Source organism: Nematolebias whitei, chromosome 5 (assembly GCF_014905685.2).
Source record: "Nematolebias whitei isolate Nwh7 chromosome 5, NemWhi1, whole genome shotgun sequence".
In the NCBI taxonomy this organism is placed as follows: domain Eukaryota; kingdom Metazoa; phylum Chordata; class Actinopteri; order Cyprinodontiformes; family Rivulidae; genus Nematolebias; species Nematolebias whitei.
The window spans coordinates 40,283,021-40,309,665 of NC_056502.1; the positions used below are offsets into that span (position 1 = coordinate 40,283,021).

At 39.8% G+C, this 26,645-nt stretch overlaps 1 protein-coding gene across 1 annotated transcript in view; it reads left to right on the plus strand.

Annotated features, from left to right (window-relative positions):
* Nucleotides 1-2,574: 2,574 nt before the first annotated feature.
* Nucleotides 2,575-26,645, plus strand: part of emc2 (ER membrane protein complex subunit 2) — a 47,540-nt gene continuing 23,469 nt past the window's right edge. The window contains exons 1-4 of the mRNA XM_037677169.1: nucleotides 2,575-2,672; nucleotides 5,802-5,915; nucleotides 20,382-20,446; nucleotides 22,106-22,191. Coding sequence (XP_037533097.1) covers nucleotides 2,633-2,672; nucleotides 5,802-5,915; nucleotides 20,382-20,446; nucleotides 22,106-22,191 — 305 coding nt within the window. The 5' untranslated portion in view covers nucleotides 2,575-2,632. The remainder of the gene's footprint in view (nucleotides 2,673-5,801; nucleotides 5,916-20,381; nucleotides 20,447-22,105; nucleotides 22,192-26,645) is intronic.

A 26,645-nucleotide genomic window follows, 5' to 3' on the forward strand; every position in this document is an offset into this window, starting at 1 on the left:
TCTATCTATCTATCTATCTATCTATCTATCTATCTATCTATCTATCTCTCTATCTCTCTATCTCTCTATCTATCTATCTATCTATCTATCTATCTTAAAGATCAGACAGTTCATGAAGATATTTGTGCTATATAAAAACACATAATCTACAATTTGTACTTCTTTTCATTGTATATTTTGCATTGCTTTGCTACATTGGTGTGAAATAAATAAAATCCTGAAACATATAACTTAGCTAATCCATATCAGCGCAGGCTACTACACAGGGTGTCAGGGGAGCAATACAATAGAAGCTTTTAGCTTGTCGCACACGGCCAGTTACCAGCGGGGTGCTGCCCTGACAGGGAGCTGAATATTGTTCTTGGCACTGGAACCATGAGAGAGTAGAGCAGGAGAGCGAGGAAGCCTGTGATATGCCATCATTTTCCTGCTCAGGGCTCCTCCATCAGGATACGGGTGAGGTCAAAGGTGCAATTGAGGGAGTTCATCAGCAGCAAAGTGTGCTGAAGTCATCTGTACAGAGTTATTCGTGGTGAGAAGGAAAGCAACTTACTCAGACACAAGACCTAATCAGATTTCTAAGTAAACACAGTGCTTGTCGGCTCTGTGGGCTGAGTCCATTGTTGTTAATTGCATCTGTCTTCATTTTCCTCAACTCACTGTACAACATGAACAAAACTGAAGTCTCAATGGAATACAAACTTTTTTGAAACCACAGAGTGTACCTCAATGTTACCTCAAGTTTTAGTTCATAACTGTTCATTTTAGAGATTGCCAGCCCTGATTGCTTCTGTCAGAAGTCAAAATAAAATGCCTGTGAAGTGTTTCTGCTGGAATATTTCTTTTCTTTCCCATCATATATGGAGAGTGAAAAGGAAAATATATGTATGCTCGCCTTGTGTGCCATATGTGGGGGCTTCCAAAGCATGGAAACCTACATAAGCACCAGTTAAGTAGCACAATTTGGGTTTACAGATGGCTGCAATTGATCTGCCATACTGTGACATTTCTGTGCAAGAGAGCTTCTCCAAGTTAAACAAGTGCCCTATGTCAAGCGGCTTGTTTCTTTCTTTCTTTTCTTTTTTTACCACCATCCAGCTGCATCTCAAAGTCAGAAACATTGTGTTCATGTAGGGCTTTCACCCTTGCGTCTGGAAATCCTGAGACACCCCCACCCCCAAGTTGGTGTTTATTGCAGGTCATTTTTAGGGCCCTGGCCCTCACAGGCACCTTGGCAATCAGGGGAACCCCTCTAAACCCCATAGGACAATATGTGATTGTTTTAATGTGGTTCTTTGGTATTTGGTGCTCCAACAAAACTCCAACCACATATCTACTGACTGCCATGTGCAGACTTGAAAATTACAAGCACACTGATTGCCAGAGCTGAGTTTGAACTTAAACTCTGCGATGCAGACTGTTATTATTTGTTTCCCTGAAAGAAATTATGACATTTTATCTTTCTGTTTCTGAGTTTGCCCATTGCTGATGAAGTCAGGCTGTTTGAGAATATTAGTGTATCAAACTTTTCCTGTTGTCTTTTCACAAGAAGATATTAAGCATGTAAGCGTAGGCTCTGTGCAGAGAGCTGCAGTCAATAGGACATTACATATCTGATATCCTGTGTAAGCAACTTTGTGCATCAACAGGTGAGCAATGTGGTAACAGAGAAATGTGTAAGGACGAATTCACAGTGAGGAAATGAGACCCACAGAGGGTCCAGAGGGAGACCAGGACAGTATGGTAGATGTGCTGGGTAAGCATATTTTTATATGTGAAATATATTTTAGGCTCAGTGGACTATGGAATCTAATCCTTTGATGGGAAATCAAATAAAAGGTACAAAATAAGGAGCAAAAGAATGACAGTGCCCTGTTGGTCACCATGCTGCAACTTCCTGAGTAATGAAGAAAATATAGGTTTACAGGAGCCACATTTATTTTGTTTTTCAGGCCAATGACATGCTCAACGTTGCCTTAAAAGTTACTGTGACATGAACTCAATTTAAATGCAAGTGCTGATAAAAACGGTTGGTAATCAATACTTGTTCGGCTGCTCCTTTCTGCAGGGCTGACACAGAAAAATGAACGGGCATGAAATATTTTGCAATTAAAAAAAAAATATTCCTGACATGGTCTGGATTCAAACCTGCAGCCTCAGGATAACTAGCTGTCAGCACTGACCACTGAGCCACTCATTGGTAATAGTTCCAAATGATTAGTATAATAAGTAAATTAAATTAAATGTTATCACCTCTCACAGCACTAAGAAATAAAATAAGAAAATATGTTTTTTTTTCTTCTTCCGAAAATATTATTGCTATGTATACAGATGAATAATAATAATAATAATAATAATAATAATAATAATAATAATAATAATAATAATAATAATAATAACAGCCTTATTTCGATTTATAAATCCTACAAATATAAAAGAGATTAAAAAAGTACCAAGAGATTTTATTAGAAATCAGATTAAGCTAATTGATAAGATTAAAAATTTTGCGCACATTTTTAAATGTTTGCATATTTTTTAGTACGTCTTCCCTTGGCACGCATGTGACGTAGTCACGCGTGTGACGTCACACGCGTGCGACGTAGATACGACGTACGTTCTCATCCGAGAAAACATGGCGTCCGTTTCAGAAATGTACGATGTTGGATGGGAAGGTAAGACGAAATATTTTTATTATGTGGGACCGGCAGGTCCCGGCAGGTTTTCAGAGTCATTTTAGGCATTTGGTTGTTTTTGTGCAGGAGGACAGCGTACAGTCCCGGCTGTCTCACTGACTTTAAACGTACCACCGAAGAAGTCAGCCCATGAAGTGGTTAGCGAATGCTAGTTAGCTTGGTGTGCTGACCCGTCAGTTATGGCTACAACTGCTAATACCAGACACCTACTCATGTATTCTGCCTAACTGATAATGATGTTTAAAGCAGCAGGGTGAGCATCAAGTATAAACATTGGTCTTCGGATTGAGGACGACATGTCCTGTCATGTCATGCTACAATGAGCGAGGCTAACAATTAACTGTATTGTAACTATTGCTGAGATGAGACAAAATAACTAGTCCATGGATTATTTTTACATAATGAATGGATCGAACTTGGAAAAATAAAACGAAAAAGATTTACACGAAGATTGTTTAGATTGGTGAATTAATAAAAAAAGTTATGGGAATTTTAGTCTAATAAAATTAAACACAACAACAAACGTTCCTTACACAAGGTGTTCACAAACAAGGTGTACCTTTAAGACTAATTGTTAGCATGATTAACTCTGTCACTTACAATGTTTCCAAATATCTGGCGTCTGTACTCATCCCTTTAGTTGGCAACTCAGAACACCACATACAGAACACCATGGACTTGGTGGACAAGGTGAGGGATGTCATCATGGAGACTGATGAAACAATGGTCTCTTTTGATGTCACATCACTCTTTACGTGCATTCCTGTTGAGGATGCAGTAGAGGTGGTCAGTTTAAAATTAAAATCAGACACCACTCTGAGCAGCAGGATCACGCTTTCCACAGAACAACTGTGTCAACTCTTGAAACTGTGCCTGCAGTCAACCTACTTCACATATGGGGAGCAATATTATAGGCAGAAACATGGGTGTGCTATGGGGTCTCCAGTTTCTCCTATTGTTGCCAACCTGTACATGGAGGAGGTAGAAAAGAGAGCCTTGACGTCCTTTTCAGGGACACCACCAAGTCATTGGTTCAGGTATGTTGACGACACCTGGGTTAAAATTAAATCTCAGGAAGTCCAACATTTTACTGACCACATCAACTCTGTGGATAAATACATCAAGTTCACACGAGAAGATGAAAAAAATGGCAAGTTGGCTTTCTTGGACTGTGAGGTCTCAGTCTCTGATAGAGGACATTTGCAAACCGAGGTGTACCGCAAACCCACCCACACAGACCAGTATTTGCAGTTTGACTCCCATCACCCTTTGGAGCACAAGTTAGGAGTCATCAGGACTCTGTATCACAGAGCAGACAGCGTCCCCACTAGCTCAGGAGCCAGGCAGAAGGAGAAATCCCACACAAGACAGGCTCTAGAGCAATGTGGATATCCTAACTGGGCCTTCCTAAAAGCAGAGAAGAAACCCAAACAGGACTCCAGTCAGCCAACAGGTGAAAAGGAGGAACCCAGACCCAGACCAGTGGTCATTCCATATGTTGAGGGAGTATCAGAGAAACTGAGACGTTTATTTTCTAAACATAACGTCCCAGTGGCTTTTAAACCCCAAAATACATTACGGCAAAGACTGGTTCATCCCAAAGATCCAGTCCCCCGGCACAAACAGAGCAATGTTGTGTATGCTGTTCAGTGTCAGGAGGGCTGTGATCAGTCTTACATCGGGGAAACAAAACAGCCACTGGCCAAAAGGATGGCCCAGCACAGAAGATCAACATCATCAGGCCAGGACTCTGCGGTCTACACTCATCTCCAGGCCAGCGGTCACTCTTTCAGGGATGAAGATGTTCACATCCTGGACAGAGAGGAACGATGGTTTGAGAGAGGAGTAAAGGAGGCCATCTTTGTGAAAAGAAACCGTCCATCATTAAACAGGGGTGGAGGCCTCCGGGTTCAACTGTCCCCCTCTTACAATGCTGTGATTGCTAGTATCACTCAGCCCTCTGTGAATAGTAAACAGCCATCAGTGTGCTAATGATCCATTGTTAGGCTGATGGTCCTTCTTGAGCATGTGATCAGCTGGTTTTGGTTGTCAGCAGCAAAACTGGTTGATCCACTCTGAGATGGTGCTATTTAAGAGACTGAGCTGAATACAGCACCTCACACTGAGGAAGTCTCTCGGATGAGAGACGAAACGTTTCTACATTTTTTTGTCGTTTTGTTTTGTTTTTTGAATGTCCAGAGGACCAGATTTAACTTTTTTAGATTTTTCTACCTGGATTATTGAGCATGCATCAGGAAACGTTCCTTACGTTTAACCTTGAAAACAGCAATAACAAAAAATAAAATAATAATAATAATAATCACGTGATCGACCTATAACAAACAACAAATGAACATAGCTAACTAATTTCTTGAGATAACTGAATGAAATTTACAGACATAAGAAATGAAATGTTCTTAAAATTGGCTACACGTATTCATAATTAATTAATAACAACAGTAAACTGTATAATCTAGAACTATCATGCCAACAAAATAAGCACTAGTACTCAAACTAGACGGGAAAAAGAATAATCAGGATCCAAGACACCATTTTTGCATCTGCTTCATGCTTCCTCCTATTCAGGGTCTTAAAAACCACATTCTCAACATCAGATTGTCATGAAAGTCAGTCAGTATTTTGATTAAAATATTGTATTTTAGTACTACGGACCTTTGATTGAGTTCTGTGAGGCCGAATGTCCTTTTTAAGCTTGTTGAACTAGCTTACTCCTCAACACCCATGAATTGCATGAAAAATGACAGGATCCATTCAATCAAACTCTGTGAAATAGTTACTTTCTGGCTGTGTCATACTTAAAGTTCAGAGGGAAATACCCCTCGGGGCCAATGAAAAGGCAACAATTCGAGGGAGTCTTATGCTCGCTATGCGCAACATGAATATACATGATGTAATCCCATATATGATAGCTGACTTATCGTTATCTTAGGACTGACTGCATTTATCCTCATTGACATCAGGTGTGAAGCTGAATCATATCTGAACAAGATAATCAGTGACCCACTACTGTAAATTCATTAAAGGTACTGGAAAACTGAACTGTGATTAAGCTAGTTTTTGTTTACAGTTGATTATTTTTGTCTACAGAGATGAGAGACAAGCTTCGTAAATGGAGAGAAGACAACTATAGAAACAGTGAACAGATAGTAGATGTTGGTGAAGAGCTCATCAGTGAGCATGGATCTAAACTGGGAGATGACAGTAAGTTCATTTAAACAACAACACAACACAATTTAATCAAGTCCAGCATCGGCATCACTTACTTACAAGTACTGTGTTCACAAGTTTACTTGCTCACTAACTCACTTTCTAGTGATCCCTTATGGTGATCACTATAAAGAAGAGCACCGTGTTTTTTGCATTTCAAACACCATTGGAACGCTGGAGTACTTCATATTCATGTGCAAAGTGTTCACAGTCAGCTGCCACATGAATAAATTACTGCAAGATACACTGGAATACACGCCTGAATGTGAGGTGATAATTTGGATAGTTTTGAATAATGTAACCATCTGTATCCGTAACACTAATTTAAAATGTATTTATACACATCTTACACTTTTTTTAATCTTGTTTTACACAAGCACCAACTGCAAACTTAACAATATCAAAACCTTCAGTAATCTAAAATTATGAATTATTTTACCTACAAAATGTTTTGGTACAGAACAACTGTTAAAAAAAAAGCCACACAACATTAGAATGGTTCAAATATGACTTGATTTACAACACATCTTAAGTATGTTTAATATTTAGACATTTTTTAAAGGATTAGTTCACATTTCTCACTATTTCTCAGCTCTGCAGCTTAAACAGATGAGTAGATGAGCTACATTTTATTAGAGCCATCTAAGTAATCACATTAAGAGCAGCGGACGTTAGCATTAGCCTGCTATATTGACAAGCTACATTATAGTGTATCTCCACTGACTTCAGGTACTACTTTTACTCTTAATATGATTAGTTTCCAGGACACTTTATGGTGGAAGAAAATTTACAGTTGTGATTCTAACATTACTGCAAAATGCCAACATGAATTATTTAGTGAATGAGTCAAGAGGTGAAGCACCCACACCTGCCTCCTCATCTGCCCCACTCTGGGCCCTTGAGCAAGGTTTTTAACCCCCACCATCTGCTCCCCCGTGCACCCTAGATGGCAGCTCTCTGCTCCACACAGAGGGCTGTGGCAGCTCGGTGGTCTGTGGTTGTGTCAGGAAGGACATCCAGTGCACAAACATCTGCCAAGTCTTTGTGCGAGTTAGTTCACTGTGGCGACCCCAGAAGAAGAAGAAGAAGCAGCTGAAAGAACAAAAAGTGAATGAGTCAGCAATTTGAACATGGCCAAACTGAGAAATTTAATTAGGTAGAGTCTGACTGTGTTTAAAACCTTAAAAAGTTGGACAGGATCATAATGTTAAGACAAACGTTTAAACCTATATTCAAACACGTTCCACATGATTAGTTGCTTTTATTTATAAGCAAAAATTTCGACCACAAATATGACTGCTGGTTAAATAAGACATATTGTTGAAAGAAGGATTGTAGTACTGTAAATATTGTTGTAAGTATTGCAACAAACATAATGCAGTGGTTCTCAAACTACTGATGCTACGGCCAATTTGAAGGCCTGCCTTTTTTAATTTCATTTTAGTAAATTTTTTTGTTAGTGAAAGAAATGAAGTTTTTTTTAGCAAGATTTGTGCTTCCCTGAAGAAGGGAACAGCTAAGAGAAGGGAAAATGATAGTTGAATTTCTTTGATTCCCCACAGATGTTTTTTCTTTGTTTCTTGTTAAATGAACTATCAAATTAAACTTTTACTTTGGTAGAAGAGACACCAAACCTCTGATTATTCAATCAATCAGTTAAAATGAGAGAGAAATAGAACTAAAAGCTCCACTCATCTTTAGAACCACTGTGTACAGACACCCCAAAATATATACCAGTATCGATATGATTTCAGCATTATCACATAGTAATAACTGTTGAGATTATTTTCACTCTTTTGTTTTTAAAAAGAATACAGTGCAATCTGTTTGTCAGGTATTTAGGATTTATTAAGTAGGATCTATTAATTAGCAGGATATATTAAGTAGCCTACCTTTATAAGTGAGGGCCGATGTCTTTTTATCACAGCTTTTTTTGCTCAGTGTTTTATCTTTACTGATGCAGATTTTTACAATGATTTTTCTGGTTTTTGTTTTCCAATTTTACTTTTAAAAAATCGTGACTTACTACTAGGGTGTGATGTTCCATTTTTGAAGTTCATACTTTCTGCTGACTGTGTTCAGACACATTAGTACGTCTTTATTAATATGTAGTAGGGGTGCACCGATAAATCAGCCTCGATTTCCTTAATTTGGGGAAATCGGAAATTGGCCAATACTTGCATGAGAAACCGATTTTACAGATTTTTTTAGTTTTAACAACAATTGTCTGAACTTCATTTATATTTCAGAGCACTACCTCATGGCCAGTTAAAACAAGTTTGTATTCTTTCTAGGATATTGTTCAAGGGTCTGTTTTTCAACAAAATAAGATTTGAAAATTGAAGGTGCGTGACCTTATAACACCTGACAGTGTCGCTTATGAAACGAATCATAATAAAGAATCGGCAGGTCAGACCTTTTAGAAATCGGTGATCGGCCAGAAAACTGCAATCGGTGCACCCCTAATATGTAGGCATGCATGGGGCAGTTGTGGCTGAGTGGTTAAAGCAGTCGTCCTCCAATGGAAGATTTGGGGGTTTGATTCCACCAGCAGTTACATGCTGAAGTGTCCCTGGGCAAAACACTGAACCCCTCATAGCCTCCGAACAGTACTGTATGTATGTGGTTAAAATGATGTAGGTTTATGAGTTTAGAACATTGCAAGAGTGTGGGAAGGGTTTCGAAAGACTTAAAATATATATATATATAGATACTAAAATAAACATAACGTCGCTACTTCACAGAATTTCACTTACTGCGGGCGGGTTCAGAACCAAACCTCCACAATAAACGTGGGACTACTGTACTTATATAGCGCATTCCTATCTTATAAAGATTCTCAAAGCACTCTACACTACAATCTGTGCTCTCATTTACCCATTCATACAACACTCTACTATATGTTTTACAAATGATAACCAGGGCTTTACCACATTCATACACTGATGGTGCTGGGTATTGGTCAAAAATTTGCAGTATTGGTACCGGTCCCTTCACTTGGGTGTCGGTTCGTGAATGATACTTTTTTCTGTAATTTTATAATTAACATAAATTCTAACAAGAATAAAATTATGATACACATTACAGTACAAGTCTTGAGTTTTATTTTTCAACTTTGGTATTTTTCCATTCCAAGCAGTTTTCTCGTATAAAAAAAATAAACAAATAATTTTCAGGTCAAAAGACCAGCTACAAACCAGTGACACGTCAGTGTCTAATGCTCACTGCTTCACACTGAGGACCTTTTCACTGAACAGTTTGTCTTCAGAAACATCAACATGTCTGTTTCTCTGGACACAAACAAGCTGCTCCTGGCTGATGGTGTCTCCAGCAGTAGGAAGTGTTCCCTCTGAGGCTGTAGATGATGATTGGTGCACACACAGATATCTGGTTGTCAGTTTGACAGCACTGACATATTGTCCCTCACATCCCACCAGCAGGTCACTGGGTTCACTGAGGTTAGGGTTGATGCAGACTTCTGCACCTCTGTGTCTCTGCCTGGATCTTCTCTGTGGTTCTCTGGGGTTTAGGGCTCTGATCATCTCCCCAATTGACATGAGAACAAAACATCAACAATAACATGGTTGTGTTATTATTGCTCAAAAAACATGATCCAGGCTGAGAGATAAAGACTTAACTGGTCAACAAAATCCTTTACAGCTTACTTACCTCCACTGTAGAAAAAGGCAGCAAACTTTTAACAACAAAGTTTGTGACTGTCCTGTGGCCCCCACCTCACTTTTCTTTTTTCCTTTTGTCCTCCTCACACCAGGGTCAGAGCCTCCTGTGAGGAGAACATAAACAGTGAACATTAGGTAAATAGTTTAACCAGCTGACCCGATGGATGAGCACATTTTTACAAGCTAAGCTTTATCTTTTACAGTCAATCTTTAGTTAGCGTTTGATTTTAGCCACTGCATAGATAGCCATAAAATAAGCTACACACTAATTTAAAGTTAGCGTTACATGGATCCTAGTTTAACTCACCACGGTGCACGTATTAAGTTGCAGTAATGTTAACAAACGTAAACTTAACATCTGAAATCCCAGACACAGAGCCGTCCTCGGTGCAAAGCCGAGTCCGGTCGTGGAGATTTTCAATCAGGCCGTTCAGGCTCTGTAACATCCACAGGCTGGCTTAAATGCTGAGAGGAGGAGGGCTGTGGTCCCCTCTTCTTCCAGTCAAACAGAGCAACTTTCTGCTCATCAGGTGCTTCATCAAGTTAATTGTGTTGCCAACATGCACAACTAGTTCACAACACATATATTGTGGCAAACCACAAGTGGCTATTTGTGGCTATTAATGGTTATGCGGCCTTGCCTTAGTCCCTTGTGAACCCTGTCAGTGGGTGTAACCACGTATGTGTTTTTCTTGGTTTTTCCTGAACGCTGCAAGTTGCAGCACTGGCATTGTCTGTAACATTACAGCCAATCACCGAAACTTGACACCGAAAGACTAGGCATATTTTGATGCTTCGGTCGGTACCATAAAATAACCCACGTTCGGTACTCAGCCCTATACACCGATGGGACACACATAAGCTACTAAACTTTACTTACCAGTACTAGCTCTCCAGAACACAGCAACACAAGCTATGAAGTAAAATCTCTCAGTTCTCGTCCGACTCAGTTCGTTTCTGAAAACCTAATCTGCAGCGACAAGCCCAAAATAATGTTAACTCTTAAACCTACTGATTTTAACAACATACTCATATGTAGCTAATAAATTTTACTTACTTGCTCTCGGGTTCACTACTCAGTCTAGATGTCCATTTCTGGTCCAGTTCATTGCAGCTCTTGAGCGCCAAAGCTCATTTTTGGAGGTTGGGTGGGGACTTTCTGTTGGCTGGCATGGGGGCGGTGGTCGATTTGAGTCAAAGTCTGGATGAAAAAATTCCTGATGGGCTATGGAAACAGCTCTGGAGCTTTCAGCGCGCATCCACGCTTATAAGTCCTTGTGGGCCGGATACCAGCTCTCAAGATTCACAGATGGGTCTGGAGGTCTGGTTCTGCTCCGGTTCGGTGGGTTCAGTGTGGCTTCTCTGCATCTGCTGGGCGTCGATCAGATCAAAACTTTACCTCTGTTCTTTTTCAGCAGAAGAAAATGGGGCTTCAGGGCGGGGCCCTGTTGCCTTCTGGGAAATGTGGTTGTTATGAGCGGGAATACAGTGGAGGCTTACTGAGTGAAAACTTCAAAATGGTGGCGCCTGTCCAAAGTATTTAATTTTTTCCTTAACTTTTTACTATACAGTACTGTATCCATTACTGTCCCAATCATGTGAGTAATAAAGTTGACAAGTGTCCTGTACAATTTTTTTTGTGTGTATAATATTATGGACTGTACGTTCACAATCCTCGATGGAGTGAGTCTGCAGAAGTCGCTCTGCAAAGTAGCACGGGACTGTGTACAGTTCATTTCCCGTGTATCCCCTACACTTTACTATAATTCCAAAAGCAAGATAAATATCTAAGTTTTCTGTTGTCTTTGACTTGAAGCAACTTTTTTGTCTTTCCATTTCTTAATGAGTCCATACTGACACACACACACACACACACACACACACACACACACACACACACACACGTGTGGCACAGATAAACATGTCTCTCTCTGATTCTCCACCTCAGTAACTCTGTCTGACTGTTAGCTCATGAATTGGTGAGATAAACTTTTACCTGATTGTCATCCCTTTTATTAGTGTCATGCACCAGCTGAAAAGGAAGGAACGGTCCGGTTGTCTAATCACTAATCATGGAAATGCAGTTTGTAGCACAAAAACAATGAGTTGTAACTGCATTTAATACTAGTTCCCCTGACTTTTTTTTTTTTAGGACAAAAAAAAAATAAAACATTTGGGAGCACCCCATTTTATTTATAAATTTTATCCCAGTGCCCAGATGCTTTTAAAATGAGTGAGAGAAAACAAACTATAATTTTAAAGTATGTTTATCGAAGGACAAATTTGTTTTTGTAACCTAAGTGCCCTTCTACATTACATAAAAAAATTAAATAAACTTTTCTCCTCCATTCATCACCATGTATAAATTTCTTTGAAGCGTTAACCAGACACACGACATGCCGTTCTTTCATTGATACTTGCAGTTAAATTGGCTATGAAATGAGATGGCAATTATCAAAACAGTATCATTAACGTGAAGAAAAACTCATGGAAGTTGTTTGTATTAACCTGACAGTTTTTGAGTGGAGCTTGATTTTACTTCTGTTTAATTAGCATGAGTTGTTCATTTGACTGAGCATGTCCAGCATGCCTGCCAAAGTTGTCAAACATGTTCTGATTTATTAACTGGTCTATAAATCTATTCAATTAGTTCAGTGTATAATATGTGTCACATGATACAGTTGTCTGAAAGAATAAACATGTCATTGTTCATTGCAAATCAGAGGTAATTATTTAAAGAAATTGTTATGCCTGTCTTGTCATATTCAGCATTTTCCATTATGCAATTATGCAAAAGACACTGCTCAAACTGTCAGACTTGTTTGAGGTTGATTTTATTTAATATAAAACATACAAAAAAACAGTTAACATTTTTGAGAAACTTTAGGGCTTTTGTATTCATAAGAACTAGGCAAGAAGTAAAAGTCACAAGGAAGAAGTAGGAGAGTTACTATAATGAAATTTTAGATGACAAATTTTCCAAACCCTGCTTGCATTTAATTCAACTAAATTTATTTAAATAACACCAAATCACAACAAACATCATCTTAGGGCACTGTACAAAACATTCACATACAATATGAAATGCCAATTAATAAAAGTTATCTTTTTAAGGAAGCCAGCAGGTTCATCAGCAGATCAGCCTGAATAAATCTTCTGCGAAACTGGGCTCAGGATAGTCATTCATCTGCCTGGATGGGGTGGGGTTGGAGAGGACAGGAAAACAATTCAGACAAACACAAAATGGCTTGTTCAGGTAGAATTTCTACAGGAAAAAATACAAAGAAAATCATGTTAATATTTGAAATATTTACAAATACAAACATGATCAGTAGAGCAAGTAGACAGAAGCCGAGTGAGGAAACGTAGTCAGTTTGTTCTCCAGAAATCTAAGCCTATTGCAGAAGAACTAAGGGATATCTCAAGAAACCCAAATTAACACTAACTGTAGGATTTATCAAAAAGGAAAGTCTTAAGCCTGGTCTTTAAAATAAAAAGATTGTCAGCCTAATGGACAGAAACTGGAAGTTGGTTCAACAAGAGAGGAGCCTGGTAACTAAAAACTCTGCCTCCTACTCTACATTTAGAAATTCTAGGAACCACAAGTAAACCTACAGTCTGAGAGAAAAGGGCTCTATTTGGAAAAGGTGGAACAGTCTTCTTCTTTCTGCTTTTCCATCTTCAGGGGTTGCCACATTGAGTCTTCCTCCTCCATCTCACTCTGTCCTCTGCATCCTCTGTCCTCACTCCAACTAGGTCCATGCCCTCTCTAACTGCGTACATATATCTCTTCTTTGGTCATTATCTTTCTCTTTTTCCTGGCAGCTGGATTTCTAACATCCTTCTACCAATATACCCACTCTCCCTCCTCTGGACACATCCAAACCATGCCAGTCTGGCCTCTCTAACTTTATCTCCTAGTTGTTCAACCTGTGCTGTACCTCTGATGATGTCATTCCTAATTAGGGATGCACAATATTGGATTTTAGGCCGATATCCGATATGTTAAAACTTTATTTGGCTGATAACCGATACCAATATTTTATATACTTTCCTTTGTCAGAACAGAACATAGCCCTCTTATTTAGGCTTATTTGCTACAAAAATAGTTTAACAGCTGTAAGACCCAGTGACATACATTCAGTAACAGCCATATGATATGCATAGCACTTGAACATATATTAAATGAAAAGTGTTAAATGTTATTTATTAGCATTAGTCACCTGCGATGCTGTCTCACTTGTGGAGGCTTGTTCCGGGTTCCTAGCTGCAGTGTGGGATCCTCTGCACTCTTGTGCATGAAGGACAGACTTTAAGTTCAAAGTTTTTGTCCATCCATTGTGCTGTAAGACTTAATCATGCTAACATGGCTAACACTTGACGTCCAAATGTCTGTGGTAAAACTCACCCAAGTTATCGGCTATTAGCCTCTCAACGACGTTGGAAATGGCAGCTTGTAACTCGGGTAAGGTTACGTCGGAAAAATATCTCTGACTGGGGACGATGTAGTGAGGCTTGACGTAGTCCAAAAATCTTCAGAATCCGACATCCTCATCAATGGAAAAAAAAACTAACACACCGCCGACATTTTGAATTTTCCTCTCTGTCATGAGATCAGGTAGGCGCACATGACGTCATCATGCTGTACTGCAGCTGCAGGCATCCTTGTCACTGGGTTTTCATGCAAAAACAGCGCCTTTTATATCGGTGAGTTATTTTGATGGAATGGCTGATGTCCAATATTGAACTTTAATGCTAATATTGGTCGATACTGATACCATGTCAATAATATCGTGCATCCCTATTCCTAATCATATCCATCCTTGTAGCTCTTAAGGAGAACCTCAACATGTTCATTTCTGCTACTTCCAGTTCTTTCTCCTGTTTTTTTGTCAGTGCCACTGTCTCCAAGCTGTACAGCATAGCTGGTCTCACTACTGTCTTGTAAATATCCTGATGCATGCTCAATAATCCAGGTAGAAAAATCTAAAAAAGTTAAATCTGGTCCTCTGGACATTAAAACAAACCCTTCTTCCTCTCTAACTGCATACATATATGCACTGCTGTCTTGTAAAATTTTCCTTTGACCTTTTCTGCCATCCTTTTGTTACTAATCACTCCTGAAAATTTTCTCCACCCACTCCATCCTGCCTGGACTCTCTTCTTCACTTCTTTATTACATTCCCCATTATCCTGGACAGTTGACCCCCAAGTACCTAAAATCCTGCATGTTTGTGACCTCTGCTCCTTGTAGCCTCACTGTTCCACTTGCCTCCCTCTCATTCATACATATATATGTACTCTGTCTTACTAAGGCTGACTTGTATTCCTCTTTTTTCAAGTGCATACCTCTACCTCTCTAAGTTCTCTTCCACCTGTTCTGTTCTCACCACAGATCACAATGTCATCTGCAAACATCTGTTAGTCAATTCTTCACCAGAGCAAGCAAGAAGGGGCTCCTTGATTCAATCCCACCTCCACATTGAAGCTATCTGTCACTCCTACAGCACATCTCACCACTGTCCTGCTGTCCTCATGCATGTTCTGTACCAGTCTAATATACTTCTCAGCCACTCCAGATTTCCTCATACAATACCAGACCTCCTCCCTTGGCACCCTGCCATATGCTTTTTGTAAATCCACAAAGACATAATGAACTAATTTCTGACCCTCTCTGTACTTCTCCATCAGCATCCACTAAGCAAAGACAGCTTCTGTGGTGCTCTTTGTCAGCATAAAACCATACTGCTGCTCAAAAATTGTCATCTCTTAAGTCTTGCTTCCACAACTCTCTCCCAGATCTTCATCGTGTGGCTCATTAACCTAATTCCTCTATAGTTGCTTCAACTCTGTATGTCACACTTTTTCTTAAAAATGGGCACCAGCACACTTCTTCTCCATTCCTCAGGCATTTTCTCACCCTCAAACATGCCATTGAATATTTGAGTCAAAAACCTCACTGTTATCTCTGCTAGACATTTCCAGACCTCCACTGGTATGTCATCAGGTCCTACTGCCTTCCCCTGAATTCTTTTTAGAGCTTTCTGACCTTCATCCCAATAATCTCTCCATTCATTAGCTCCTCAAAATACTCCTTCCATCATCCTGGCTCTTCACTTGTTAGAACATTACCATTCCTATCTTTCACAAGCCTAACCTGCTGCACATCCTTTCCAGCCTGACCTCTTTGTCTCTCCAATTGGTACAAGTTCTTCTCACCCTCTTTAGTGTCCAGCCTCTCATACAACTCATCATATGCCTTCTGCTTTGCCTTAGCTTCCTCCGTCTTTGCTCTACATTACTTCTCTTTATATTTGTGTCTATTCTCTTCAGTCCTCTCACTGTCATTTATTCTTGAAATATGACTTCTTATTGGCTCTCTGAATAGCTTCCTGACCTTCACTATTCCACGACCAGGTTTCCTTATTCTCTATTCTTTGTCCAGATGACACATCATATACCTTCCTGCCTGTCTCTAATTACTGTTGCTGTAGTAGCCCAGTCATCTGGAAGCTCTTTCTTACCACCCAGAGCCTTTAACAGCTCCTCTCTAAACTCCTCACAACATTTTTCCTTCTTCAGCTTCCACAGTCTGGTCTTCTCTGATTTTACTCTTTTTCTCTTCTTCACAACAACAGTCATTCTACACACAACCATCCGATGTTGTCTGGCCATGCTCTCTTCTGCCACAACTTTTCAGTCCCCAATTCCTCTCAGGTTTCTTCTTCTACACAAAATGTAGTCTACCTGCGTACTCCTGCCTCCACTCTTATAGGTCACTCTATGTTTCTCTTTTGGAAATAAGTGTTGACTACAGCCATTTCCATTCTCTTGGCAAAAATCACCACCATATGTCCTTCCTGATTTTTTTCCTTGACACCAAACCTACCCATCACTTCCTCATCCCTTCTGTTTCTTTCACCAAAATTCAGGTCTGCTCTGATCACCATTCTTTCCTCCCTGGAAATATTCTTTGTCACTTCATCCTAGGGGAGCAGAATTTTTTTTATTCATTTTAGAATCTAGATTCCTAGTCCTGGCAATTTGGAATCAATTCTAAAAGCCCCAAAATTGATTTTAAAATACGTTCAAGTTTTATTTTTTCCGCTCCAACTCCCGAGTGTACTGCATATTGCAATATGTGCCCACCCGTCACCGCAAAGTTGGGTCTTGTAGGCCACCATACAACAAGCTAGTTACCCAGCTCCCTTTATCTGAATGGAGTCTGCTAGCATGGAACGGGAGGACAGCATGATTCAACCCGCTCCTTCGACATTAAAAGTTGGTGTAAAGTCATTTCGGATTCTACAATGATCCAGTAAAGGCAGAGCTTAGCAAGAGCACAGTTGTTTGCAAGAAGTGTAGAATAAAAATGTGGTACAGTATTTTGGAAATAAGAAGAAAGATGAAAAGTGAAAGCAGACCAGCAGATTCTGCAACGAACTTCCAGCTAATTCCCCAAGCAGGGCTTTGAAGATTTTCCCTCCATTGCTTGCTATATCACAAAGATTTATGACCAGACAGCTCAGTTGAAGGTGAGGGCTTTAGGATTATTTTTAATATGCTGGACCCAAGAAACGTTACTCCTTCACGTAGCTTTTGAAGCGATAAAGCAGGGCCACACCTCTACCACCAAACAAAGAATAAAGTGGGAGAATCTTTAATGAATGTTACTAGCTGCAGATCAAAGGTAACTATTTTTTCTCATATTATACAAAAACTTATATACACAAGTTATACAAAAAACTGAATGTAGTTTGTATTTTTAACCGGTTGAAGAGACCAGATGAGACACATCGCCTGGAGCCAGTCCTAAATGATACAATTTATTTTGGTTTATAAATTACAGACAGTTCAGAAGAGTTTTTGTACAGACTTGCGCACAGGTTTTGAAATTTTGTTAAAGATTTACCAAATATACATCAATATGGTTAAAATTGTGAAGCCTGCATATATAATATAATATTATATATTATTATATATATTATATATTTCATATTTGAAAATATAGCAAATGTTATTGCAATATGGTTAAAAAAATCTATGAACTCTGCATTTTATTTTGAGTTAAATGTTAATGCACTATGGTAGGCTGAAGTCTTTGTTTACTTTTGTATTTATATATTTTGAATTATTTGTCTTTGATGGATATGCGACCGCCCTGTGATGGACTTGCGACCTGTCCAGGGTGTACCCCGCCCCTCGCACAGTGATTGCTGCACATGGGCACCAGCGACCCCGTGACCCAAAAATTGAACAAGCGGGTAAAGATAATGGATGGATGGATGGATGGATGGATGGATATGCAACCTGTCCAGGGTGTCCCCCCGCCTCTCACACAGTGATAGCTGGATATGGGCACCAGTGACCCCCGTGACCCATAAAGGAAGAAGTGGGTAAAGATGATGGATGGATTATTTGGTCCTAGATATTTTATTTTAGAAAAAGCCAAGCAGCTAAGCTAACATAATACTGGTAATTTAAGTTACAGAATTTTATGCACTCCTATATTTGTTCTTGGTTTTGGTATAAATATAAAATGATGCAAAAATATCTTGATACAGTAAGGAACCTAAAATTATTGTTTTAAATAAATGTTCTATTTGTTTACATTGTTGTTTAATATTTTCATCTTGTTAATTACATAATTTAAACAAAGTATATGACCATTTCAATAGAAAAAACATCTGAATCAAAAATCAATTTCGAATCTAATCGTGACACAAAAAAATCAGAATTGAATCAAATTGCCAGACACTGAGAGATTTGCACCCCTACTTCATCTAGATTCTTCCAAAATCTATCTTTCTCCTCTATGTCACTTCCAGCGTGTGGAGCATAACCACCAAAAACATTTAGCATCAGACCTTCTACTTCTACCAACAGACACATCACCCTATCTGACACTCTTTTCACCTCTACTACATTCTTTGCCAACTCCTCCTTCAGGAACCACCCCTACTCCATTTTTCTTTCTATCCACACCATGGTAAAACAGTTTAAGCCCTGATCCAAAGCTGCGAGCCTTGCTGCCCTTCCACTTGGTCTCTTGGACTATAAAACATCTACCTTTCTTCTCTGCATCATGTCAGCCAGCTCTCTAAATTTGGAGACAATGATGGGCAAAGGTAGAGAGCTGGCTGACATTACCTTCCTTCTCTGCATCATGTCAGCCGGCTCTCTACCTTTGCCTGTCATTGTCTCCACATTTAGAGTTACCACCATCAGTCCTACATTCTTGACTTTCCTTTTCTCTGTCTGTCTCCTGACACATTTCCCTGCATGTGTTCTTCAACTTAACAGAGCACAATTTCCGCCAACGCCGTTTGTCAACAGCACCGGTAGCAGTCGTTGTTAACCCGGGCCTCGACCAATCCGGTATGGTGTCGCTTAGATGAACTCGCTTTTTAGTTTTGGCATAAAGGTTTTACATCGGATGCCCTTCCTGACACAACACTCACCATTTTCCCGGGCTTGGGACCGGCACAAGAGATACACTGGCTTGTGTTCCCTAGTGGCTGGAACAATAAGATCTTGAATATAAAATGGAACTTGGTTGTTGAGAGCAGTGTATAGAAGAACGATTTTTAATTCTATTCTGAATTTGACATGGAGCCAATGGAGAGAAGCTAAAACTGGAGATATATGATCTCTCCTAACTCTCATCAGATCTTTAGCAGCAGCAACATTTGGACCAACTGAAGAATGTTTAAAGATTTATATGACATGCAGATAATAAATTGTTACAATAGTTCAGCTTAGGAGTGATAAATGCTTGAACCCACTTTTCTGCATAACTTTGGGGCAAGATGTTTCTAATTTAAAGATTCTTGCACAGGTGGAAGAAAGCAGTCCCGTAACATTTTCAGTGTGAGGATTTAATGACGTGTGATCAAAATTAACACCAAGGTTCTTTACATTAGTGCTGGAGGACAAATTAATGGCATCCTGAGGAAATGAAAGGCTGCAAAATTTAAGATGCTCAAGTCCACAAACCATAACCTGTGTCTTTTCTGAGTTCAGCTTCTTTAAAATTTGGATTGCACAAATACATCTGTGCTCATTAAAACTGAGTTGAAATTTAACAGAAGAGTTTGCAATTTTCTAAACCCTATTGACCATTTCATGGGGGTGATGGTCAATTGTGCTACAAATGTCCGAACTGGATGTTTGTTCTGCTCAACATGTGGATCTAGATGATTTATTATAAAACAACCCAAGTAAAATCAGGGCAATTAGTCAGATTTGCATAATGACACATTTAACAAATTATTCTCTACAATGTGACCATTTGGTCATTTTAGTTGTGAAGTACAGGTGCTGTTCATAAAATTAGAATATCATGAAAAAGTTGATTTATTTCAGTAATTCCATTCAATAAGTGAAACTTGTATATTATATTCATTCATTACACACAGACTGATATATTTCAAATGTTTTATTTTATCTGGTGTTGTAAAAAACAATATTTCCTAAATGTTATGATTAGCAGCACAAATTGTTATGTAAAGAAAACGCAAGTCACATAACTTTTTCTTTTTGCATATTCTAAATAACGGTATGTTAATACATTAATGCTTTGATGAAATATACAATATCAACATTATCTTTAGTGTGACTGAAGCTTTCATCATAAAAACACTTGTGTGAAAATAACATGCAGCTGTTGAAGACACTAAATTTGTTCATTACGTGTACAGTTTAATAATTACTTTGAAGTTACGTTTGAATAGAAAGGTCATAAAACACGGTTTTCTTTGTCTGTGTTTGTTCTGCCCAGTTTGGATCATTTATGAGCAGGTGATGATCGCTGCACTGGACTGTAGTCGGGATGACTTGGCTCTGGTAAGATTTTGCCATACTTCCATACACACTCAAAAATGTCAAAAGTTCATCCACTGTCACAGGCACTCCTGCTTTGTAGCACCCTCACTGCCAAATTTACATGTGTGTATATATATATATATATATATATATATATATATATGCACAATATTGGATTTTTGGCCGATATGCCGAGATGTTAAAACTTATTTGGCCGATAACCGATGCTGATACCGATATTTTATATACATTCCTTTGTCAGAACATAACCCTCTTATTTAGGCTTATTTGCTACAAAAATTGGGATCCTCTGCACTCCTGTGCATGAAGGACAGACTTTTTAAGTTCAAAGTTTTTGTCCATCCATTGTTCTGTAAGACTAATCATGCTAACATGGCTAACACTTGACGTCCAAATGTCTGTGGTAAAACTCACCCAACAAGTCGTACTATTGGCTAGTAGCTTCTCAACGACGTCGGAAATTACAGCTTGTAACTCGGGTAATGTTACGTCGGAAAAATATCTCTGACTGGGGACGATGTAGCGAGGCTCAACGTACCGGTACTCCATAAATCTTCCTAATCTGCCATCCTCACCAACGAAAAATAAAACTTTCACACCGCAGACATTTTGAATTTTACTCTCCGCCGTGAGCTCGGGAATGTGCACGCAACATCATCGCGTTGCGCTGCTGCTGCAACGTTATTACGTTGTGCTGCCGCTGCAGGCAAAAACAGCGTCTCTTATATCGGCAAGTTATTTTAATAGAATGGCCAATGTCTGATATTGAATTTTAACGCTATCGGCCGATACTGATACCATGCCGATAATATCGTGCATCCATAATATATATATATATATATATATATATATATATATATATATTTTTTTTTTTTTTTTCAATTTTATTTGGCCAAGAATTATTATTCTGTACTTTGGAAAAACAGTTTACGGAGAGCTGGAATTAGAGGGTGTAGCAAATGAGTTGAGAAGCATGCTTCAAGTGTTTGCTAAACTTTGCTATCATTTATTTTGTGAAACATTTTTCCACCTTTGGATCTTTTTGCCAACATAAAGCTTTATGAGTTGTTTTTGAGTTTAGAAGTTCTCATTGCTCTAAAAATAGTAAAATGCATTGACAGAAGATAAAATATTACCAGGAGTGGTTAATAACTAATCAGTATAAATGTGATTCCTTTGGCAAAATGAGTGACTCACTGTGTACAGACAAGGCAAAGCTCCATCATTAGAATTACTTGTCTGTTGGCAATTCTTTCACTCCTGCTGCCTCACTTAAAATAATAAGTAGTGTAAATGATTCAAGTCACTCTGACTTTTCCATCAAATCCAGAATAATGCTGAATATAACCATTCCTCCCCTAATTCTGTTTCATGAGTCCAACAAATTTCAGTTCTGTGTAGAAAAGGAAAATTGAGCATTATGAAACTTTGCTCTCCTTTTTTATAGTAGCTAGCGTGGTTGCCCATACAAGTAACAGAAGAACCACAGATGAGTTATGAGTATGTTTACCAGAATCATTGATCAAATATTCCTTTTTTAATGCATCTGTTTTATATAGGAAAGCCTTAAACATTTTTAAAGACACGAGTATAAAAAAATAAATGTTGTTATCACAAGTCTCTATATAACTTGTCTCTCTGTTGCCCTCACTCTTGCAGACCTGTCTACAGGAACTGAGGAAGCAGTTTCCAGAAAGCCACAGAGTGAAGCGATTAACAGGCATGAGGCTGGAAGCTTTGGAAAAGTAAGCATCAGGAATCACGTGCTCTAAAAAGAGACTAGCTGAGGAAAAAGAATGCATGAAGACTGTTATATATGCTTTGATAATTGGTGAGAGAAAATTAGTTAGCGTATCTTAAGTAGGACGAGGGGAGTGGTGGCGCAGAGGTTAGAGAAGGTGGGCCTGTGATCGGAAGATCGCCGGTTCAACACCTGGTACAGACGACATCAAATTGTGGCTGAGATAGGTGAAGCAACCACACCTGCCTCCACCCTCATTTGCCCCTCTCTGGGCCCTTGAGCAAGGCCCTTAACCCCCACCATCTGCTCCCCCGGGCACCCTAGATGGTAGCTCTCTGCTCCACACAGAGGGCTGTGGTAGCTAGGTGGTCTGTGGTTGTATCAGGAAGGACATCCGGCATAAAACAATCACCAAGTCTTTGTGTGTTAGTTCGCTGTGGCGACCCCTGAAGAAGGAGCAGCTGAAAGGAGAAAATTGAATCCTAAGTAGGACAAGACCTGGTTGTGTTAAAGTGTATACACGTGTGTGTGTGTTTGTGTGTTTTAATGTGTATGTTGGCTCACTCAGCATTTGTTTTGGATAAAAACAGAATGAAAAGGGCAAAGATTGAGTGTGGAGTATTCCTGTGGCCTTTCAGCTTGTGTCAGGGATTCCCAGGGAGGAAGTGGTTTGATCCCACTGTTATTCTCTTGTCATTTCTGGTTTCTGCTTCCCTATTCTGTCCTTGTTTTGTTGCTCCTCGCCTCTTTTCTTTTTTTCCATTCACCCTATTTTTATGCTTTCCTGTCTTGTTTTGGTTTCTGCACTGGAAGTGTAAATACTGACATGTCACCACAATAAAATATAGAACTTGAAGATGAAACAAGTTATTTCTGACCACCACCTAAGATGCATCGATAATGCTTTTGCTTGTTTCTGTGCATGTATGTATCTATTGTTACTGAAATATCAGTGTTTCCCCTAGATAACTTGCCATGGCGGGGCGCTCATCTCAACCAACAGTTTTAGAGGGTGGGTGGGGGACACAGACGCAGCCGCTCGCTGTCCGAACCAACAGTTTTGTTTTGTTTGTTTTTTGGCGGGGGGGAGGGTCAGCGGGGGGGGGGAGAGACAGACGCACATCTGAGCCGTGCGCTGTTTGTACTGACAGTTTTTGAGTGGCGGGGGTGGTGTTCAGCATGAGGGTTCAACATGAAGGAAGAGGCTGCCTTTAGCTTTTTAGCTAGTGCACCTGCATTGCAAGCCGCTAGTTTAGCGTTACGTCAGTGCAGACAGGTGGTTGGGGGTGGGGTTTGGTAGACTGGGCACTCGGTTCTGTTGACAGGGCGGGGCTTCCTGCTTACAAGCAAGGACACTCAATCATCCACACTCAATCTTTGCCCTTTTCATTCTGTTTTTATCCAAAACAAATGCTGAGTGAGCCAACATATACATTAAAACACACAAACACACACACACACACACACACACACACGCGCGTGTATACACTTTAACACAACCAGGTCTTGTCCTACTAATGTTTCCCCTAATGGTAGGGGAAACACTGAACATATTATGAACCACACAATTTTTAATGTAGCTTGCTGAAATTAATCATTTGTTATATTTATAGAAGTGATTAGTATTCTGATTCATACTCAATAATCCAGGTAGAATAATCTAACAGGTCCTCTGGATGGATTAAAAAAAAAAGCAAACTTGTTGAAACGTTTCGTCTTAATCCAAAAGACTTTGTCAGTCTGAGGAGCTTCAGTAAACGCAGTCATATAAATAGCCTCTTATCATAGTGGATCAACCAGTTTGTTGTTGACATCCAGAACTAGCTGTTCATGTGATGGAGGACCATCAGCCTACCGACCAATCGTTAAGGCTCGCACAGACTCGGGCGGACTTCAATCCGCGCGGAAACTGTGCTCACTGTCTGCAGATGGTTGAGACTTCATACTCGAGCCTCCGCCCTGATCGGCTGCAGACCAGCTCCACAGACAAGGAGTGTTTACCTTCGGGACAAATTGAGGTCGCCGATTGGTCATTTGCTGGCACGTCTACTGGATTGATTGACAGGGCACAAAAAAAAAGAGTGCTGGCAGTCCTAGCCACAGTGGTGTTCTGTGTTTATATGTTGTTAATAAAAAGTTCTAAAAAACAAAAAACGGAGCACTGGCCCTGCAGCCCACACATCAGACCAGCCCACCGGGAAATCTCCAGACCCTCACGCAGCCACGCTGGACCTGATTTTAATTCTCTAGTGACAAATTCCTTAATTTCTCATAATTTCAGTCATGACATCAATGGAGGAGGAGGAAGAGATTGCTTGCCTCTTGGAACAAACTAAACCAAAGAAAAGGTCATTACACCAGATCAGGGATGAAGAAGTGGAATTTAATACATTGGTGTCGCATACAAAACAGTCCGTCGCCGGGCAGTTTATTGTGTGACACCGAGTACGCCTGCGCGATCATAAATATTTATCTTTGCACGGACATACTCTACAAGCGTCCGCTTGTCCGCTTGGTGTCTAATCCGGTATGCACAGACCTCCACGGACTGAGGTATGCCCGAGTATACTGGGGCCTTTAGTGTTCTGATGGTTGCTTGCTATTCATAGAGGGCTGAGTGATCCTAGGAATAACAGCATTGTAAGAGGGGGACACTTGGAAACGGAGGCCTCCACCCTTGTTTAATGAGTGATTAAACTGAATGAGTGACAAGTGATTCATTTTTGGAGTCAACCTGATCCAAGATGGCCATCACAGACAATTCATCTTAAAATCACAAAAATGGCTATAACTCAATTTATAATAATAATAATAATAATAATCATTTTATTTAAAAAGCGCCTTTCAGGACACCCAAGGACACTTTACAGTAAAAAACATATCAGAAAGATTGTGTTAAAACAAACAACAAGCAGTGTGCAAAGATCAACAGGAATAAATTGAAGTATAAAATACATAAAGAATATAAAATACATAAAGAATATAAAATACATAAAGAATATAAAATACATACAGCAAAGTTAAGGATAAGCGAGTCTAAAGAGATGTGTTTTCAGAGCAGTCTTGAATATAGAAAGAGAGGTGGTATTTCGTAAGTCAGGGGGTAGAGAGTTCCAGAGATGAGGGGCAGAGCAGGTGAAGGCCCTTCTCCCCATGGTGGAGAGGCAGGCAGAGGGTACATGGAGGTGTAGTGAAGAGGAGGATCTGAGAGAGCGAGAGGGGATGGAGATGTGTAGGAGGTCAGATAGGTACGGAGGGGAAATGTTGTGGATAGCTTTGAAAGTGAGAAGAAGAATTTTGAAAACGATGCGTGATTTAACCGGGAGCCAGTGGAGCTGCTGCAGGACTGGAGTGATGTGGTTATAGGAGGAGGTTTGAGTATGACACGGGCAGCTGAGTTCTGCACCAATTGCAGCTTCTGGAGAGATTTGTTGGGAAGGCCATAAAGAAGGGAGTTGCAGTAGTCAATCCGAGAAGTCACAAGACTGTGCACAAGGATGGCTGTGGAGCGGGGTGTGAGAGAAGGGCGGAGACGGTTAATATTTCGGAGATGGAAATAGGCAGACCGAGTGACATTGTTGATGTGTGAAGTGAAGGAGAGAGTGGTGTCGAGGATGACACCAAGACTCTTGACCTGAGGCGAGGGGGATAGCAGAGAGTTGTTAAGGGGGATGAGAAGATGTTCTGATTTTGAAATAGAGTTTTTGGTACAGACAAGAATGATTTCTGTTTTGTCCTGTTTAGTTGTAGGAAATTGTTAGAAAACCAGTGATTTAGCTCATTGAGACAGTCGGTGAGGATGGAGGGTGGATGGGTGGAGTTTGGTTTTGTTGACAAGTAGAGCTGTGTGTCATCAGCATAACGGTGAAAAGGGACACCAAATTTACGGAAGATGTGACCTAGAGGAAGGAGGTAAATGATGAAGAGGAGGTGTCCGAGGACAGAGCCTTGGGGGACACCCGTAGAGACGGGGGAAGACTGGGAACGAAAGGATTTAAGCTGAATGAATTGAGTGCGGTCAGAGAGATAAGATTTGAACCAGTCTAACGGAGTACCTGAGATTCCAATGGAGGTTAATCTGTTGAGCAGAATAGAATGACAGATTGTGTCGAAGGCAGAACTTAGATCAAGTAGAATGAGGATAGACAGAAGAGCAGAGTCAGCAGCAAGAAGAAGGTCATTAGTTATTTTTATTAGAGCTGTTTCAGTTCTATGGTGGGGTCGAGAACCAGATTGAATTTGACACATATTGACCTAAAATTTGGTGTAGTAGTAGCCAAGAGTCTCATGAGCTTGTGCATACATTTTTTTTTTTGATGATGATCAAAATTGCTGCAATTCTGTCATTTCTCAACAATAGTAGATCTTAATGTAAACGATAGTAGATCTTAGTGTAAACAATAGTAGATCCTAGTGTAAACAATGATAGATCTTAGTGTAAACCATAGTAGGTCTGTG